The sequence below is a fragment of the Pantherophis guttatus genome, chromosome 5 (assembly GCF_059756535.1).
Source record: "Pantherophis guttatus breed Tessera chromosome 5, ASM5975653v1, whole genome shotgun sequence".
NCBI lineage: Eukaryota > Metazoa > Chordata > Lepidosauria > Squamata > Colubridae > Pantherophis > Pantherophis guttatus.
In genome coordinates, this window is record NC_142067.1 from 91,116,445 (window position 1) to 91,135,687 (window position 19,243).

General features: G+C 36.8%; 1 protein-coding gene across 1 annotated transcript; it reads left to right on the plus strand.

Annotated features, from left to right (window-relative positions):
* Positions 1–9,243: 9,243 nt before the first annotated feature.
* Positions 9,244–18,101, plus strand: LOC117673718 (P2Y purinoceptor 8-like). The gene is made up of 2 exons (XM_034431273.3): positions 9,244–9,336; positions 16,400–18,101. The coding sequence occupies exons 1-2, from the start codon at positions 9,323–9,325 to the stop codon at positions 17,487–17,489; spliced, it is 1,104 nt and encodes a 367-aa protein (XP_034287164.2). The 5' UTR covers positions 9,244–9,322; the 3' UTR covers positions 17,490–18,101.
* The last annotated feature ends 1,142 nt before the right edge of the window (positions 18,102–19,243 follow it).

The following is a 19,243-nucleotide window of genomic DNA, read 5'->3' on the forward strand; positions in this document are numbered from 1 at the left end:
TCTTTTGTAGAAGTCTGTTGTTTTTTTTAAACAGTTGAAATGATAAAAGTTCTGGCAATTTCCCTTACTAGCCCATATGACTAGAAGAATGATAATACCATGGTCTTTCCTTATATTTTTACTGATCCAGTAATGAATGCATGAAACAAGTCTATGTGAAGTATGAGTGAATTCAGCTGAAGAAGTCTCATACAAAAATCTATTGAAGGAAATCACAGATCTGAAGATTCACCAACAGAAAGGAAAGTGATCGGGGCTTCTGGTTTGCTGCTGGATGCCGCTAGACGTTCCTTTGGGATCGTCAGCTTCCTTTGCCTGTCAGAGCCGCCTTCACAGCGGAATGGCGGCTCGAAAAAACTCCGTTTCCATGAGGAAACGGAGATAGAGCCGGCAGGGGTGGGTAGAACTCTCTGCAGAGTCCCAAAAGTTTTTTTTTTACTTTTGGGACGGAGCGGATGAGATGCCCCATATCCCCAGCCGCTGCTCCGGGCTTTGGGAGACCTCTGCCAATGCAGAGCCAGGCGTGAAGAGCAAGCCTGCGAATTTAACAGATTACTCAAAGAAAATGTGAGCTGGACCTGTAATATTGAAACGCAAGTATTTTACTTATCTTCTAAAAAATTTATTAAAGAGAAAAGAGGAAAGGAAAGGGGGAGAAAAAAAGTCTTTTAAAATGGCGTCTGCCGCGGCTGGAGAAGAGGCTGAAAGGAAAAGTCCTTCCGTTTTCTATTAATACAATGTAGCGGAATAAACACCACTGGCTACATTTGTAGACAAAACTTCGCTCCTGTGTCTTTTTCTTTCTTTTTTTTCCCTGGAGACTTGACATTGTTATTGATTGGAAAGAAGTCTTTTTTCTTGTTTTTTTTTTTTTTAACAAAGCTTGCCTGGGCGGAAATGTGGCACTGAAACTTATAAAGTCAAACAAACAAGTAGTGGGGGGGGGATTCCCCCACTAACGACTTAAAAGAACAAGTTTTAACTCTTCAATCTCAGAAACCTGATTTTAATATAATAGAATTTCTTTTAGAGGAGATTGTAAGAAGGGATGAGATTGTGAATCAGCATCTTGAAAAATTTAAGCAGGAAATTAAAGAATTGGTGAAATCTAAGTTTGATTTTTTGGAACAAAAAATTTTAAAAGTGGCTAATGGTTTGTCAGAATTTATGATACAGTTGGCTACAAATACTAATTTACTAGAGTCTAAAATGGAAGAAATTCAAGATAAATTGGACAAGAGAACTCAAAAAATTGAAAATGATTTGATAAACACTCAGGATAATAGCTCAGAAGAAAAACCTAAAATGGAGGCTGATCAAAAGTCTGGTAATGTAGAAAATCTGCAACAGAGGATTGAAAGAGAGGTTTTAATGGTACAATATAATTTCACAGAATATGCGATAAGACAGAGGTTTGCAGGAAGATAACAGAGATGATTTAAGGAAAATATCTTCTGAATTTCTAGCTGGGATTTTAAAGGTTCAACCCGAGGAAGTGTTTTGTAGGATTGACAGAGTTTACAGAATAAATTCCTGGATTGCCAAGCAAAGGCAATTGCCTAGAGATGTAGTGATTTATTTTACAGACAAAGAAATTAGGAATAATATTGTGCAAAATTCCTTCAATTCTAATTTGCAACTGCATGGAAGAAAGATTTGGATTTACAAAGAACTCCCACCTAAGATATTAATGGAAAGGAAGAAATTTGCTTTTCTGGTGACTGAGTTAAAAAAGAGAAATATCCTATTCAGGTGGGACGCTCCAGTTGGTATCATATTGAGATATCAAGGAGAAAGATACCAGTTAAATACTGTTGAAAGAGCGGAAGAATTTTATCAAAACAGATTGAAAATGAACTTAACATCTTCAGGTATAATACAGGATAAGCAGAAGGAGTTGGAAATAAAGGGAAAATATCGAGTTACAGAGACTGTACCAGATAAATTGCCTTTGGATTTTTCGGATACCCCAGCTGGATTATTTACAAATCGGAGTGAAGTGGCATCTGACTTTAATGTGATGACCTATCAAGTCAAGGACAAGCACGGAAACCAATTAGGGGATATACAAGGGGCAAAAAAGAAAGATGAGACACAAAAACAAAACCAACAAGATCAATCTACAGAGCAGAATCAAAACCGACTAGTTGATACACAATCTGTAGAAAGGAAACCAGGATGGAAATCAAACCCGCAAAAAGAAAAGAAAAAAAGAAATAGGTTGCATAAAAATAGAAATTTCTAAATCAAGCAACAGTGAAGCCAGTGACTTTAAAAATGAATGAGTATGTGAAAATATAGAGGAGGCGACGTATTGGTCAATATTATCCTGAGGATGGTGACAGGCCTCTGCATTGCCGTAATTTTGGGATGTGAAAAGAGCCTCAAACTGATGGATTTTAATTATCTACTTTGGAACTCCTTTTCGTGCTGATAACTATATTATAATTATCTTGAATTATAAGGCAAAAGAGTCATACTGGGGCATGCAGAAGATCTGGTTGTTACTCACTACGATGATGAGAATTAATAATCCTGATGAAAGCCACAATTATTACTACATGGAATATAACTATAATGTCACTCGGGTGGTTGTTTTTATTTTCATATATATAAGAGGATATTTACTACTGATGGGGGCAGATATGACTGAAGATTTTGAATATACTGTTGCATCAGCAAGCTATGTTACCCTATTATGGATGATGGTTTTAATAATCCAGTGGAAAGACTTTAAAGAAGATATCATACGGATTATAAATTTAAAGTTATTGTCTTTTCTTTTTTATTTAGATATAATGGAATATATATACATATACTTTAAGTAGAGTGGGCAATGAATTAAAGATATTAAGAATTGTTGTGTATGATAATTTTGCAGGACAGTGGGTGAATAAGCTAGTTTGCAGACTGATTAGTTTAAGAAAAGGGATTTTTAAGTGATATGTTTAGGGGAGTGGAGGGAATGGATAGAGTGGAATAAATGTTAAATTAGGTTTTACGGGGAGGGCCACTTTGAAATGCTATAGTAATATATATAGATTAAATGTTAAAGTAGGACTTATTGTATAGTTTTAAAGTGGAAGGTGGTTTTGAATTGTAATAATATATAGATACAAGCTTGGGAGAGGAGAAAAAGGGTAGATTATTGCCAAATTGGGAGTTATAATACTATTTTGCTAAATTAGAAGTTATTATACAATGTTATAGTATAATGTCTTTTTTTATTATTATTATTCCTTTCTTGAAATGTATGGATAAAGGGGGATGTTATAATATTAATAATATTTTTAGTAAGTAAAGGTCAGTATTTAGAGGAGGGGGTAAGTAATCTGTTATGAATTAGGTTTTTTGTTATGAAGAAGTCACAGGGGGGATGGTGTGGGGAGGGGGGGTTAGGGAGGGGGAGGGGGAGGGGGAAAAAAAGGGGGAAAAATTTTGTATTTGAAAACTTTTTCAATAAAAAAAAGAAAGAAAGAAAGGAAAGTGATCGGTATTTGTTTTTCTTGTATAGATGGGTGGGGTAAAGAAGCAGGAAATCTACTGATCTGATGATAAGTACCATGTTAAAAACAGTCCAGACCAAAAAACGGTAGAATAGAGTAAGGGATTGATATCTGAAAAAATATATTAAACTGGCTCCATTTCCAGTGCCAATAGCTTAAAATTGATGTGGGGAAATGCCCTATCTAGATAATATATTAAAGTGTAAGATATCACACTAAGAACAAAAATAGGTATTGTCACATCGATGATTTTTCCAGTTGTAACATGATTATGAAAACTGGGTCAGTGGATCAGTGGTGGGATTCAAATGTTTTTACTGCCGGTGGCTTGGTGGGCGTGGCATGGCTTGGTGGGCGTGGCTTGGTGGGAATGGCAAGGGAAGGATACTGCAAAATCCCCATTTCCTCCTGATCAGCTGGGACTTGGGAGGCAGAGAATAGATGGGGGCAGGACCAGTCAGAGATGGTATTTACCAGTTCTCCGAACTACTCAAAATTTCTGCTACTGGTTCTCCAGAACTGGTCAGAACCTGCTGAATACCACCACTGGAGTGGATGGAATAAATGAAGAAAAATATTTTGCAAAATTGGAGAAGACATGTAAGAATATCTTTGACCACAAGAAGAACAAATCAAGTAAAATGTGAAATAATTCTAGTAAATAATGTTCAGTTAGTAAGTTCTTATCATTAGTAAGAAAGTAAAGATTCTTGCTTGAAAATCTTGAAAGGTAAGGCTTCTTGTCTGAGAGTTTGTGCTGATCAACTGGCCCCCATCTTCATCCTCATCTTTAATAAAATCACTGGAGATGTGTTGTGTCCCTTCTTGCTTCAAGTGCTCTACTATCATCCTGGTGCCCAAGAAATTCTCCATCAAGGAGTTAAACAACTACAGATCGGTTGCTCTGACATCTGTAGTTATGACCATGCCTCACATTGGCCATGCATGCTGTCAGTAGCTGGATAAAAACACAAAGGTAAGTGGAGCAATTTACATGCACTGCTGGGCCCTGTAACCAGCCAAGACCTCTTGGGATTGGTGGGGTGGGTGAAGGCTCCAATGCTGTAGCAGCTTTGCATGCACCGGGGGCTGGATGGGTAGCTGAGATGGGAGGAGATATGGGGTGGGGCAATTGCAGCATCCCTGTAGTCAGTTGTAAGGGCAGATGGACCATTAAATGCCTGAATGTTTATTATGTGACTGTGGAGGGTGCTACCATCACTGTAACTTTTAATCCAGGTCATAAATCCCTTCATTCATCACCTTTGTAAGTTTGAACAGTCGTTGAATAAAAAATTGTTAAGCAAGGACTACCTGCAATATGGAGACATTATTGGAGAAGTTTCCAGTATTTTGAAAAACTGAAGACAATCAAAAAAGAGTCTGACAGAAGAGAATATATATAGATATTATCACTAATGACATATGCATGAACCTATGGGAATTCAGATGCGTTACTAACCAAAATTATATCAGTTCAAATATGAAGAGCTGAAATCAATTCATTGAATAAACAACAAAAAATGGATAGTAGACAATTAAGATTTAACAAAGGGTGGAATGATTTAGATCAGCAGTTCTTAAATTAGGGAACAAAGCTTCTTGACATGTTCCAACTGAACCTTTTTCCAACTAAAGTTGGAAATTTCCTAATTATCATCAGTTGTCCTTTAAAACAGGAATCCTTCATGAATAATTTTTCCTCAACTTTCCATTCATCTAAATCAGTCATTTTCATTAGAATCTCAACTCCCCCACTTTAAAAAAATGATACTTTTTTTTTTCAGGATAGCTGGCAATTCAGAGATTCAAATTTCAGTGCTTCGCTTTTTGTTTTGTGAAAGTTCTATCTTTGGAACCTTATCCAATATGCTACCCAATAGCATTCTTGAAGTCCAAAGTACTTTTGAACTACATGCACTAAGTCTTTACTCCAGAAAAGTAAATTCCACTATTTGTTTGTTTTTTTTAATTACAAGTAATGATGGACTGTCTGCTAAAAGGAAGCAAGGATATGATATACACTTGAAAGAAAACTGGGATGCCTGTAGTTATGGAGTCTATCTGGCAAGAACAAAGAATGTTTATTCACAGAGAATATGCACGTTGAACCCTTGTAACAATTCTAGGTGGTTAGAGGATTGATAACAGTAACAAAGAGTTAGATATCCTGCATACGTCAGCTATAAGTTAGAAAAAGGAATCACCTGGAGCAAATAGAATATGTATTAGAGAACTCCTAGACCATCCATTAGCCAAGGCTTAGGAATAGGGATGGCTAGAGACCAACAGAACAAATCGTTAGATCATTACTAAGATGATATTTCTTATATATCCCACTTTGACCTGCCTTCTGCTTTAGTGAAATTGTATAAACTTTCTTAATCCTTTGTTCTGGGTCCTGGCATTTTGCTGCCTGGGACCCCTTTTGCTGAAGCACTTCAATAAAAGGAAACAAAACCTGCAGTTAGTGTCTGGTGTCTTCATGAGCTTCGACACCAGGCTCAGACCCGAACTGGGGATAACACTCTTTTATGCCACTTAAATAACAATAGCAAAAAAAACCACCCAAAACCCACAATTTAAAGGACCAATCACATTTTAGGACAATATAGAGGGAACTGTTGACCAGCATATTTGCCCTTTGTTATTGAAAGCAACATGAAGGCTCTAAGTACATTTCTTTAGTCTAGGACTTAATTGGCACTACTTAACTAATGGAGAAAAGGACAGTGGGAGGCATCTTCCTAGAAACCCTTTCCAAAATGACCAGCGGGAAAATCAACTACCATTTTACAAATTCTAAAAATTGGGACATGAACTGGAGCTTTTGGAGCACTGTAGAGATTATAGGTTCTGTTATTCTAAGAAAATAAAACTAGTCCTGACTTATATGGAATTGATTTATTAGTCTGGTCTAACTTTTGGAACTTAAACCAATTGTACAAGTTTGAATCTGCTTCCCCCTCCACCCTTTTATCTTCATTGAAAACATGGAGAGGTTTAGCTGAGATGTTTACTCAACTAATTTCATGGCACCACTTAAGCCCTGCTTCTCTAACCATTGAGCTTTTCCTCCTTCAAAGCCATTCCCCATTCCTTCTACCTACAGCCACTGATTAAAAAAAAAATACTGTGTGTGTGTCACTATATTATGCCTGAAATGTATGTGATATTTCTTTGAAGAATAGCAGCTTTTCATATGAAAATAAAATAAAACTATCTCATTCCTACTCCAAATGTAATCACTCTGCATAATTTTTTTCCATCCATGCTAATTTAAGTTGACATTGAATGCGTTGTTCTCCTTCTTAACCCTGATCTTCTCTTTTTCTAGGGCAAGAGGAGGTGATAATAACAAAGGAAAGGAAGTAGATGTTTTGCAATAAAGTACATAGTGGTAATACAAGACACTTCATTATAAAATTTTACTGAGTCAGAAGCAGATAAATAAACAGGTGAGCTTGTTACTCTTTTGAGTGTTTAATGATTTTAAAAATGTTTTATGTTGTTAATTTTGATTACTACGATGTTACATAGTGTAATCTATTTGTATGACAAAATTCAGTTGTGTCACACAGGCAAGCTGCTTTGGCATTGAAATGTCTAAAAGATAAGATCATGTAGTGAACATTTACATCCTTTAAAATATGTCTTATGTGTTGCTACTAAAGCTGTTATTCATGCCTAAGCGCACAAGTTTATGTTACTTGTGTGTGTGTGTGTGGCATTAATAAGTCAAACTTATCTGTTCAACTATATCTTTCTGCCTGTCTGTTTATCTACATATCTATCCGTTGGAGGTTGCTTCAACCAAACAACTTCAAGACATATTTGAAATTGCAACTGCCAGAATTTCAAATCCACATTTGAGTGCTAAATGTCATTGTGAAAATTGACTATACTCTTATTTAATAAACATTTAGAGACATGAAACAGCTCTGTCATGTTTGCTGATTAAGTCACACAAAGTATTCAATTTTTACTCATTCAGAAACAGGTCTTTGTTGCATAAATCTTTGGGACCAACATTTTTATAGGCTATGGTAGAGATCTAAAAAAATACTATTTCCTACAATCTACCGGTCTGCCCCCACCCCACAAATAAGTCCTGGATATTAAGGCATATACACGAATAATTATGACAGGTTTTTTCCCCCCAATATCTGATAGCTTTCTGAATAAATCAGATTTTTAAAAACAGTAGCTAGAAATCTGGGGGTGGAAAGGTATGGAAGGGAAAGGACATGAAGATCGTTCACAATTATTTTAAAGACCTGGAAAAATTGCTCTAGATTTGTTAATTCTTTGGAAAGGATGGGACCTTAAGTGAAGGTAGCTGATGAGAGGTGGCAGTGGTGGGAATGGACAATGTAGATGGGGAAGAGAGAGAGAGTGCTCTTGCTGCTGCTTCCTATCACACCTCTGTCCATCCCTATGAGCTGAAGCATGAACTGTTTTGGAATAATGCTAAATCCATGTTCAAAAAAAGTCTGAGCACCAGCTCTGATTTGGCATACATACTTTCAAAGGAACCCTGATTACCAGCAGATATCAGCAGATTGCCAAGTTTCCTTCAGACATGGTTCAGTGCTGTTCAAGAATATTGTAACTTTTTATTTATTTAATTGTTGTTAATCTTAATTTTAATGCTTTTAATATTTTTATATTTACAGTATGTTCTATATTATGTAAGCCATCTAGAGGCACTCAAGATAGTGACATGGCCGGCATATAAATTTAATATAATAAATAAATTTCATCTCTCATCTCTTCACCTTTCATCTCTTAATCAGCAAACATGAGAGATGTTTGGATTTCTTTGAATGCACCGACAAACAACATTTTTACTATCCACAGAAGTTTTGACAAGCTAGAAGGAAAACCAGCTAGAAGGTTTTGACCAGCTAGAAAGAAACTATCTGCCTGACTGCCCTTAAGTGGTTGAGGGGTTAGTGAGGAAGGAAGTTTTAAGTTATTAGACCAATAAGTTCAGTCATCGGTCACCTTAAGGACTGTGAAGCAGATGTTTTCCTTTTAGCTGAAGAAGTTTGAGAAAAATGGAGGGAAGCAAAGCTGAGAGGAATCTACCAATCCCTGTTGCTAATGCACTCCATATGGCACTATTTATCTGAGTTGTCTTATTTATTTATTAGTTATTGATCCAATTTATATAGCCACCCATCTCATTAGAAGGGACTCTGGAGAGTATACTTTTGGAAGCAGGATAAGTGGGGCAGCAAATGTTATATCAGTGTAGCTCATTCGGAAGAGCCCTAACCTATGTAAATCAGTGGCAGCCAGATGCATGTCTAGTAATCTACAAAGAAACCAAACCTTCATCCAGGCTGTGGTAGCTTCACAGTTTTGATGAATCTGTCCAGAAAGGTACTTCAAAGCATTTTACTGAATAATTGCATGGACCGAAATCAGGCTATGGCAGGGGTGTCAAACTGGATGCGTCACACGCAGGCCACGCCCATCCCAGTTCTGCAAACAGTAAAAACCTTGTGAAATGTCACTTGGCGGCAATGTGACGCCATACGTTTGACACCCCTGAGCTACGGAATGCTCTATGCACTATGGGAGGATACACAATGTCTTAAGCGCTTGTCTTTGGGGCACCTGTATCAACCTAGCTATTCTGTTAAACATGTGATTAAGCTTGAGTTCTTACTGCTGCTGGATTTCTTTTAGTCTGATTAAGTTTTTTTGTAATTTGCTTTTCTAGGTCACACAATACATTCTTTGTTAGCTCATAGCACCCAAAGGAGTGTATTCAGTAGAAAAGGAGGATAAAAATCTTGAGGCTTCAAATGTATCACCTGAGGTATCTGCTTCAGTCTTCCTGTTGTTTTTGTTAGTAATCTTATCTATTAATCATCTGAGGTTTGATCGGGATCTTCCTGCGATAGTGAATGTGGCATTTCTCTGAACAGAGTGTCCTTGTCCTTGTCTTTCAGTTTCTCCAGGGCATCCAACCATTTGGAGCTAGAGAGCTCTCCACTTGCATAATCATGTATCAGGAGTTACTTTCAGACTTTCTTGCAGGTTTACTTGTCCCAAGGGATTCAAAAGCTTTCAGAGAAAACATTGAATTAATTAGCACCTTCATTCACTTCCTACTACAGAAGACTTCTTTTCAAATTTTCCTTTGGTGTTTGGGACAAGTAAACCTTTAGTTCACTCATGGATGTATGGAATACTTATCCATTCTTAGTGAAATAGTGTGAAGAAAGAAGATGTCCCAATGCCATGTACATCACAACAACTTAGTTCCCATTTTTATCTTTTTTCTTTTCATTTTTTTTTTTTTGCATGTAACAATAACAGGAAAATTGGGTGATTTCTTAATATTTCCAAGGCATGTCACAATCATACTGAGCTCAGCAAATACATGGCAGAAATAAACAACAAGCCATACAAGCAATGTACCCCACTACCCTTGTTCTCACATTATATTCTAGCCTTCCTGTTACATAAGTTCTAAATAAACCCCAATAATACAAGTTACTTATTTAAAAATCTACTTGGAATTTCAGGATAGGAATGAAATATTAACAATCAATAGGGTGTCCCCATATTTTTAATAAAATACATAAAAGTAATAATTTACACACACACCCTTCTGAATTATATATGGGAAAGAAGATTACTTGATATAGAAAAAGATTTTAGAATAGCTGCAGCAATGAAGAAAAGTTTGTGGAGCCAAGTCACCCTTATGGACGGAATCAGAATTGATGCCTTTTTTTCCCTTTCTTTTATTTTTATTTATAAAATTTATACAGGTAGTCTTTGACTTACAACTGTTTATTACTGACCATTCAAAGTTACAACGGGACTGAAAAAAGTGACTTATGACCAGTTTCCACACTAACGACCTTGGCAGCATCCCCATGGTCACATAATTAAAATTCAGGTACTTGACAACTGACTCATATTTATGATTTATGATATTTATGACCTTCTGACAAGTAAAGTCAGTGGGGAACCCATATTCATTTAACAGCCATGTTACTAACTTAACTGCCCTGATTCACTTAACAACAGTGGCAAGAAAGGTTGTAAAATGGAGCAAAATGCACTTAACAAATATCTCTCTTAGCAACATAAATTTTGGGCTTAATTTTGGTCGTAAGTAGAGGACTGGATTTATGACTGCTTGCTTAACGACCATTCAGAATTACAATGGGCCTAGAACAGGTGCATTGCGAACTATAAAGCACTTCTGGCTATTGTAAAATGTTGTGCCCTTCCTTCCTCCTCATGGTCATGTTACTGTATTTTGGGCACTCGGCAAAGCAGCTTGCCTTTACAACCAGTTGTAGCATCCCAGAATCACATAGCCATGATTTGTGAATTTTCTTTATGTGAGTTTCTGGCAAACCCCGCCCCCCCACCTATTTGGGAAAATAGGTTCGCGCTTATGACTGCATTGTTTGCTTAATGACACGCAAAATGATTTGCTTAACAACCGATGCAAAATGTTACAGAATTGGATCCGGTCATGTGGGGCCTTGATTTATGACGGTAATGACTTTCAAGTAGAAATCTGGTTCCAATTGTGGTTGTAAGTGGAGGATAACCTATAGTTTCACAAGTCATAGATAACATAACATCTGAACCACATAAGTCACTGCCCACATACTACTCAGTAGATTGAAGGGTGCCACCTTGCACCTTTGTTATGAAAAAGCATTGCTTCAAAATAATTTTTCATCGTTGTGGGAGAGGCTGCCTGTTTTCATCCATGCTGTGTGAAATCTGCTCACCGCAGATGGTACATCTAGCCGAGCAAAAGCTAAAAGATAACAGATGAATACAGTCACATTTTATACATAAAGATTCAACAGACAGCCTTTGCTTAGAGCTGCTATAAGATAGGAAGGAACCTGTTGCTCTTCGAACACTGATTCTTGGGACTTTTCCACCATTTTTGGCAACACTGACAAAAGATGAGGAGTTGCAATTAAGCAAAACTTAAATGCTACAGATTACTCATATTTAGATCAAGGGTCAGTCATCACTAACTCTCTTCCCTTGTTTGTTGCAGTCATCCAGTTTCTAATTTTGTATAAAATAGGCAAGCAAGCAAATCAAAAGAGGAATATAGAATGAAGCATCTGCACCCTCATGTGAATTTTCTTTTCAGTAGTTGACAACGTATGAGTCAGAGCTGCATGAGACTATATCAGTTCTTTTTCCATCTTTTCCCATGTAGGGATTCTTTAAAAAATATTTCAATATTTCTATTTTTTTAAAGTATATTTCCATTTTTATTGAAGGGTCATGGAAATCCTCCTGAAAACTAGAATGCAATCTGGGGTGAAATTAGAAAATGTCTGGTATTCTCCAATACCTCTGACTACTATAGGTAATCCTTAATTTACAACCACAATTGAGTCCAAAATTTCTGTTGCTAAGCAAGACAGTTGTTAAGTGACTTCTTCTCCATTTTATGAACTTTCTTACCAAAGACATTAAGTGAATCACTGCAGTTATTCAATTAGTAACATGGTTGTTAAGTGAATCTGGCTTCCCCATTTTTTTTTGCTTGTCAGAAGAAGATCACAAAACAGGATCACATGACTCTAGGACACTGCAACTGTTATAAATATGAGTCAGTTGCCAAGTCTCCAAATTTTGATCATGTGACCAAGGAGAGGCTACAACAGTGTGAAAAATGGTCAGAAGTACTATTTTCAGTGTTGTTGTAACTTTGAATGGTCACTAAATGAAGTGTTGTAAGTCAAGGACTAACTGTACTTCCAAAAGTCACAGATAGCATAGAGAGGAAATATAGGAGCTGTACCTCAGAACATATGGCAACACATAAACTACTTCCACAGGCATCTAAAACTTATGTAGAGACAATAGTTCATCTAGATCAAATTCAAGGCCCACGGGCTGCATATGGCCCACTGGGTGCTTAGATCCGGCCATCAGGGCCGGCCTGGAAACAGGAAAGGACCAGCCTGTGGTGCCTCTGCCAGCAAAAATGGAGCTCAGGGGTGTGCACTGCCCCCCCCACCCCCCCGGGTCCATTTTTGCTAGCAGAGGGCTATCTAAACAAACTAAAAAAACAAAAACAAAAGGAGAAATGTTTCCCCTTTTACATTTGAGCATGCAAGACAGGACAGGAAAGGAGACAAGGAAGGAGGAAAGACAAAAGAAGGAGGAGGAGGAGGAGGAGGAGGAGGAGGAGGAGGAGGAGGGAAGATGGGAAGAGAGCAAGGAAGGAAAAATAAGGAAAGAGGGGATAAAAAAAAGGAAAATGAAGAGGGAAGGAAAAAGGAAAAAAGAAAAAGGGAGGGAGGGAGGGAGGGAGGGAGGGTCTCAGGGAAGTCCTGCCTTAGCACTTGGCCACCACAGGTGCCCCCAACATGAGTGACATCGAGCTGGCCACAGTATACCCCCTGGCCCTCCAAGGTCAAATACAACCCTGATGTGCCCCTCAATGAAATTAAGTTTGACACCCCTGATCTAGATGCATATTTCTGTGTAGTTATGGAGAAATCTCTTGATTTACAATCACTTGTTTAATGGTGATTCAATGTTATTATGGCTTTGGAAAAAAGAGACTTATGGCTTGTTCTCACATTTATGGCTGTCACACCACCCCTTGGTCACATAATTTCAGTTTGGATGTCTGGCAATTTACAACTGGTTGTAGGATCAGGAACATTTACAACTGGTTGCAAGATCTTCAGTCATATAATCTCAATTTGTGGCCTTTTTTGCCAATTTCCAGGATAAAACAATCTTTGTGGAAGCTGAATTCACTAAATGACTGCATGATTTGTTTAACAACTGTAGTTATTCAGTTAATGATGCCATAAACATTTTAATAAAATCAGGTCCAACTTGACTTACGATCTCAATGACTTACAACAGAAATTCTGGTTCTAATTCTGGTTTAAATCAACGATTATCTGTATTAGCTTCCTGCCACTCTAACTGCCACTTTCAAATTGTAGAAAAAGGACAGGAGATGGTAAGCCACAGTTTCTAGATTTCTAGAAGCTGTGGTTTACATCTCCTGTCCTTCTTTTACAACTTCAGTGTATACAATGCTACAATGGCTATTGTACTCTTCCTACATCTATTGATTTTTCATAACATATAATAAGCTCACTAATTATTCCAATTTACCTCATTTCATTTCAAAACTACCAATTGCCAAAACTCTCTATGCAATTTATGAATTAATTCATCAATTTAAGAAGTACAATTATATTTTGAAAAAAAGCAGGAAAAAATGCACACCATATTCTGATAAAAATTATTCAAATGCTAAAATGCATAGCATATCTCCTTAGCTGTTTTCCATATTTATATTTTAGGGCTGTCTTTAATCTAAGCACAAATAGATCAGGGGTGGGTTCTACTTACTTTTACTACCAGTTTGCAATGGGACCGCGTGTGCGGGTTGCTTCGCTCATGTGCACGTGCGCGCTTCTGTGCATGCAGAGAAGCTTCTGTGCATGCACAGATCACCCTTGATGATGTCATGGTGGGTGGGCAGAGCCTCCCGCCAATTTTACTACCTGTTCTATAGAACCGGACAGAATCAGGAGCAACCCACCACTGAAATAGATATTGGCCTAAGGACCCACGCTTGGGAGGTAACAATGCTACCCCTCCGTCAAAATCACTCAAAAAATGCAAATGTTTGCATTGAAAGGCTGGTTATTGACCAAACAAACAAACAAATAATGTTCTTGTGTATTGGAAGGATATAGCACCATCTGTCAATGTGGCCTAGGGGTGCCATATACCCTTGAACTAGCACTGTTGTTTCATTATGTATATAGAGCCACGGTGGCGCAGTGGTTAGAGAACAGTACTGCAGGCTACTTCTGCTGATTACTGGCTGCTAGCAGTTTGGCAGATCAAATCTCACCAAGCTCAAGGTTGACTCAGCCTTCCAACCTTCTGAGGTCGGTAAAATGAGGACCCAGATTGTTGGGGGAAATATGCTGACTCTGTAAACCACTTAGAGAGGGCTGTGTACTGTGAAGCAGTATATAAGTCTAAGTGCTATTGCTATTGCTATAACATAACCCACACACATACCCACATTCACAATGCTACAGAATGTGATTTTAAAAAATCAAGATAGTGCCGCTGACAGTTCAATGGAAGCTGTAGCTGTTTTTGTGTGTATTGTACATTGGTCACACCATAGTAGCTGGCATTTCGACTATACTTTTGGGGTGATTCTATATCCATCCATCCACTTCATAAATAACCTGTTTTTAATTTTTGGATTATGAACTGGTATTGAGTTTATCTCATCCCTGTTAGACTCAAAATAATTTAATATTCAGGTGCACACCCTGAGGATTCAGATCTCTTTCCAAGGTTTGTGGCCTTTGAAGGTTTGGAGGTAGTCGCACCCTCCCAGTCCTTCTTCAAATTGCTCTGACATTGAAATTTTAAAAAACAAAAAAAACAAAAAAAAACCCCAGAGAAAAAGCATCACATAATAAGGGGTAAGTATCTTGATATTTTAATTTAAAATAATTTAAAATTAAATCAAATGAAGATATTGTATTATCTATGTCTATCTGTTTGCCCTGCCCTAGAGACTGCTTTTTGAAGTTCCATTACCAGAACACAGGTCAAAAGTAAAATGGGGGCTTTCAAATATCTAAAAAGTCATAGTTAATATCTTTTTAGTATCCAGTGTTAAAAATCTGTTTTAGGATTTTCATCTGCAAGTAAATTGTTTACATAGTCAGAAATTACATACTCCTCCTGGTTTAGATTTTAAAATAGGCCAGATAACTTCCTCCTGAAGACTCACAATGCAATAAAATATAATCCATTATTTCAAGATCGATATCATTACAGGGACAAAACCTTTGAGAGATGGAAATTTTTAAAAATCTACCACATAGTTTATTTATTGACAATGCATCTATTCTGGCTTTAATCTGAAATTTTGAAAATATTTAAATATATACTATTTAAATGTTTAGGGAGTTGAAAAATATGTCTATAATTAATTCCAGATGTTGCAGGTGAACATGATACTTTGGCTTTGGCCATTAATTCCTTTATCTTTGATATAATTAGAGGTGGGTTTCAGCAGGTTCTGATCAGTTCTGGAAAACCGGTAGCAGAAATTTTGAGTAGTTCAGAGAACCGGTAAATGCCATCTCTGACTGGCTCCATCCCCATCTATTCTCCGCCTCCCGAGTCCCAGCTGATCGGGAGGAAATGGGGATTTTGCAGTAACCATCCCCTGCCACGCCTACCAAGCCACGCCCATCAAGCCACACCCACAGAACCGGTAATAAATTTTTTTGAAACCTACCACTGGATGTAATGAATTGTCAATACTGGGCAATAAATAATCGGGATCCATGCAAATTTGATCATTCTTTTGAGGCACCTGTTTGAACCACATATCTACAAAAGATTCATTTGGGATTTTCTTCCTTGGTTTTTTAAAACCATGCTTTTGTAATCAAAAATGGTTAATCAAGGCTTTGCTGTCAAAGGACATTGTCCAGCTTCCAAGAGAATAGCAGAATTTGGAACATGACTTGGGACACTTAAAAGACATCTTAAAACACTCACCAGCAGTTGTGCTAGGTTGTTATTAGCAAATGTCAATCAAATCAAAGCTCCATATGAAATTTGAAATGCAATTTTGATATTTAAAACTTATATTGCTGCAGGAACAAATCTTCCTCCTTTTAAGTAAAAAAATTGAAGCAAGAAGATCATAATAGATTTTGCTTTCAGAAGTAATCAGTGAAGAGTTGAAGAAGAAATAGTTGTGTTTATTAAATATTACTATTTAATTAAGAAATATTAATGTTTATATGTTCCAGCAAAGGGTTACTTCACCAGCCTGTATTTCTCCTTCTTAAATCTAGAACTGAAGCACCACTAATTTTCAGAAGAAAGATGGTTCAAAACCTCTCCCTTGCCATCACATCGGACTTTGTGATGTCACATCTAAACAGTCCCAGAAATGTGACCAATGCTACACTGACAGCACTTCAGAGCTACGTGATGCAGACGGTTTTGCCAGCCCTCTTCATGCTCAACTGCTGCATCAGCATTCCTCTCAATGTAATCTCCTTGTGGTTCCTTTGTTGGTATTCAAGGCCTTGGACTCCCACCATTATATTTTGCATTAATTTAAACATTGCAGACTTACTCTATGGCTTTGCCCTCCCCTTTCAAATAGCCTACCATCTAAAGGAGAATAATTGGCCTTTTGGAGACGTCTTGTGTCACATTGTCACCATTCTGTCATATGGGAACCTCCATTGCTCCATTTTAACCATGATGAGCCTTAGCATTGAGCGATACCTAGGCATTGTCCACCCATTGCGGTACAAAGCAGCAAAGCCAATTAGGGCCTCTTTCCTGGTGTGCATCAGCATTTGGGCCCTGGTTTTACTCACCCTTTTCCCTCTCATGCAGCATAAGATCACCATTCATTTACAGCAGCTCCCTATCATCACCTGCTTTGATGTTTTGCCAAAAGAAATGTTTAGCTCCAAAGAAAAATTTATTGCTTATTTTGGATCCCTGCTCTTTCTATTTTTCTTCCTACCATTGATCATCATGGGGTTTTGCTATATCTCAATCATATTAACACTTCTCCATTCATCTTCTCAGTTCAGAGAGAGCAAGAGGCAGACTGTCTACTTCATCGTAGTGTTGCTATTCCTGATTACTGTTTGTTACCTCCCTCACATTGTCATGTCAGTGACTCATTATGTCCTCCTTTTCCAAAAGAAATCATTTTATGTGGAATACAAATTGTCACTTGCTACAGCCAGCTTTAATTGCTGCTTTGACCCATTTCTTTATTATTTTGGTTCCAAAGAGTTTCGACAAAAAATACAGAGGAAACTCTGCAAGTGTGTGGCAGTAAATTTCGGTGAAAATAGCCCAATTTTTTCACAGCATGACATGCAAATCATGCCAGTGCAAGAAGCACCGAAGATTTAACAATAAACATATTTATTACAATAAATAAACAAGAAAAACATTAATTTAACAATTCATACTGATAGATGTCCATACTGAAGGATCTGTTATTAATGGAAAGATTGGTTGGCTAGAAACAGAGACTTGCTGAACCATTTTCTCAGAACATCATGGATTGCACTAATAATCAAAGGATGTAGCTGATAGGTGTACTACATTCCTACAGTGCATGCTTTTTTTAAAACTGAGGATAGTTAGAAAAAGCTCTGTATAGATAGGTCTTACTAAATTGTGTGAATTGGTATAAAATTGACAATTGTCATAGCAATATGACTGGTATCGTTGAAAACATGGAGAGTCATATAGTTTAAATTAAAAATGGTTTCTGGTCTTTATATTGAGATCTTAAATGAATATACTTTATGATCATTAAATGCTATAGGGATTTTCAAGTAATATTTAATAGGACAATAATCCATAGAAACAAGGGCCAACACTAAGACAATACTATACTAAGACAATACTTCTGCATGGCAGTTAGTTATTGAACAAAACAAGCCCCCCACGAAATAGAAAAAAAATGTGATTCTCTTATTTCTGATATTTCTGTTATCCAAACATCAAAATATTACAACTCTGAAATAGATTTACTGTTTTAATGAACTCTTGATTTATCAACTGACTGTCGATTATGTGATTAAAGGCATGCTTGATGAGATAAGCTTGACCAGAATGAGGTATCATCATCATCATCAACAACATAATCATCATCAACATAATCATCATCTAATAAAATATATATGCTGCTTGACTCCTAGTTACTCTGGGCAGTTGTCCTCCATGAACAATAATCTCTCATTTTAAGTATATTTGAGTATACTCAAGGTATACTCATGATAAAAGTGTTCACTTGCAGTATTGAGGCACCATCCTGAAAGCAGCCAAATATTTAACTAATTAATATTTCTTGCATTTGGATTTTTTGGACTGTTTTTGTAACATGGCATGATTTGTTTAGATTTTTTTTTAACCTGATCTCTTTCTATGATATAATTTTGTTGGCAATTTTCAATGAGGCAATATAGGGGTTGATGAAACAAAATTTGTGTTACCTAGACTTCATAGAAACCATGCATAAACAGTTATATATTATCTGAAGAACAATGTATAAATAATTGTCATCTAAAGTTATCAGTCACCATCTGAGCTCCCAAAATATATATTAGAAGTAGAAGTCATCTATACACTGGACATCAACCCATATTTATATGGCAGGTCAAACTGATCATTAAAATCAACTTTTTATGTTTCAAATTACTAAAGAAATAATCCCAAATAGATTTGTTAGCTTTCTTATCCCATGTTAAAGAAAATATTGGCTTCTTCAACCATAGTTTACTATAAAAACTGCAAATTAATAAGTTCATAAACATGCTAACCAACCAATCAATCAATCACCCACCGTAATGGCTGGGTTCACACAACTTCCTTATCCCATTCTACCAATAACTTTATAGTTTATAGTTTTGCATGGATCATTTTGCATGGATCAAATCACTGTTAGTTAAAGTGTTACAAGAATAGGCAAAAGCTATTTTACTTAAATTATGGATAGGATTCAGAGGCATGAATATCAATTGATGTTATGCCACTGATCTCTGAAATTAAGTTCAGCTTTGGCATATATACTTTGGAAAAACTACCAGAGTATTTAGAGATCTATTTGAAATTAAATATTTCAGTGTTTTCCTGATTTCTATCTTCAGTACAAACAT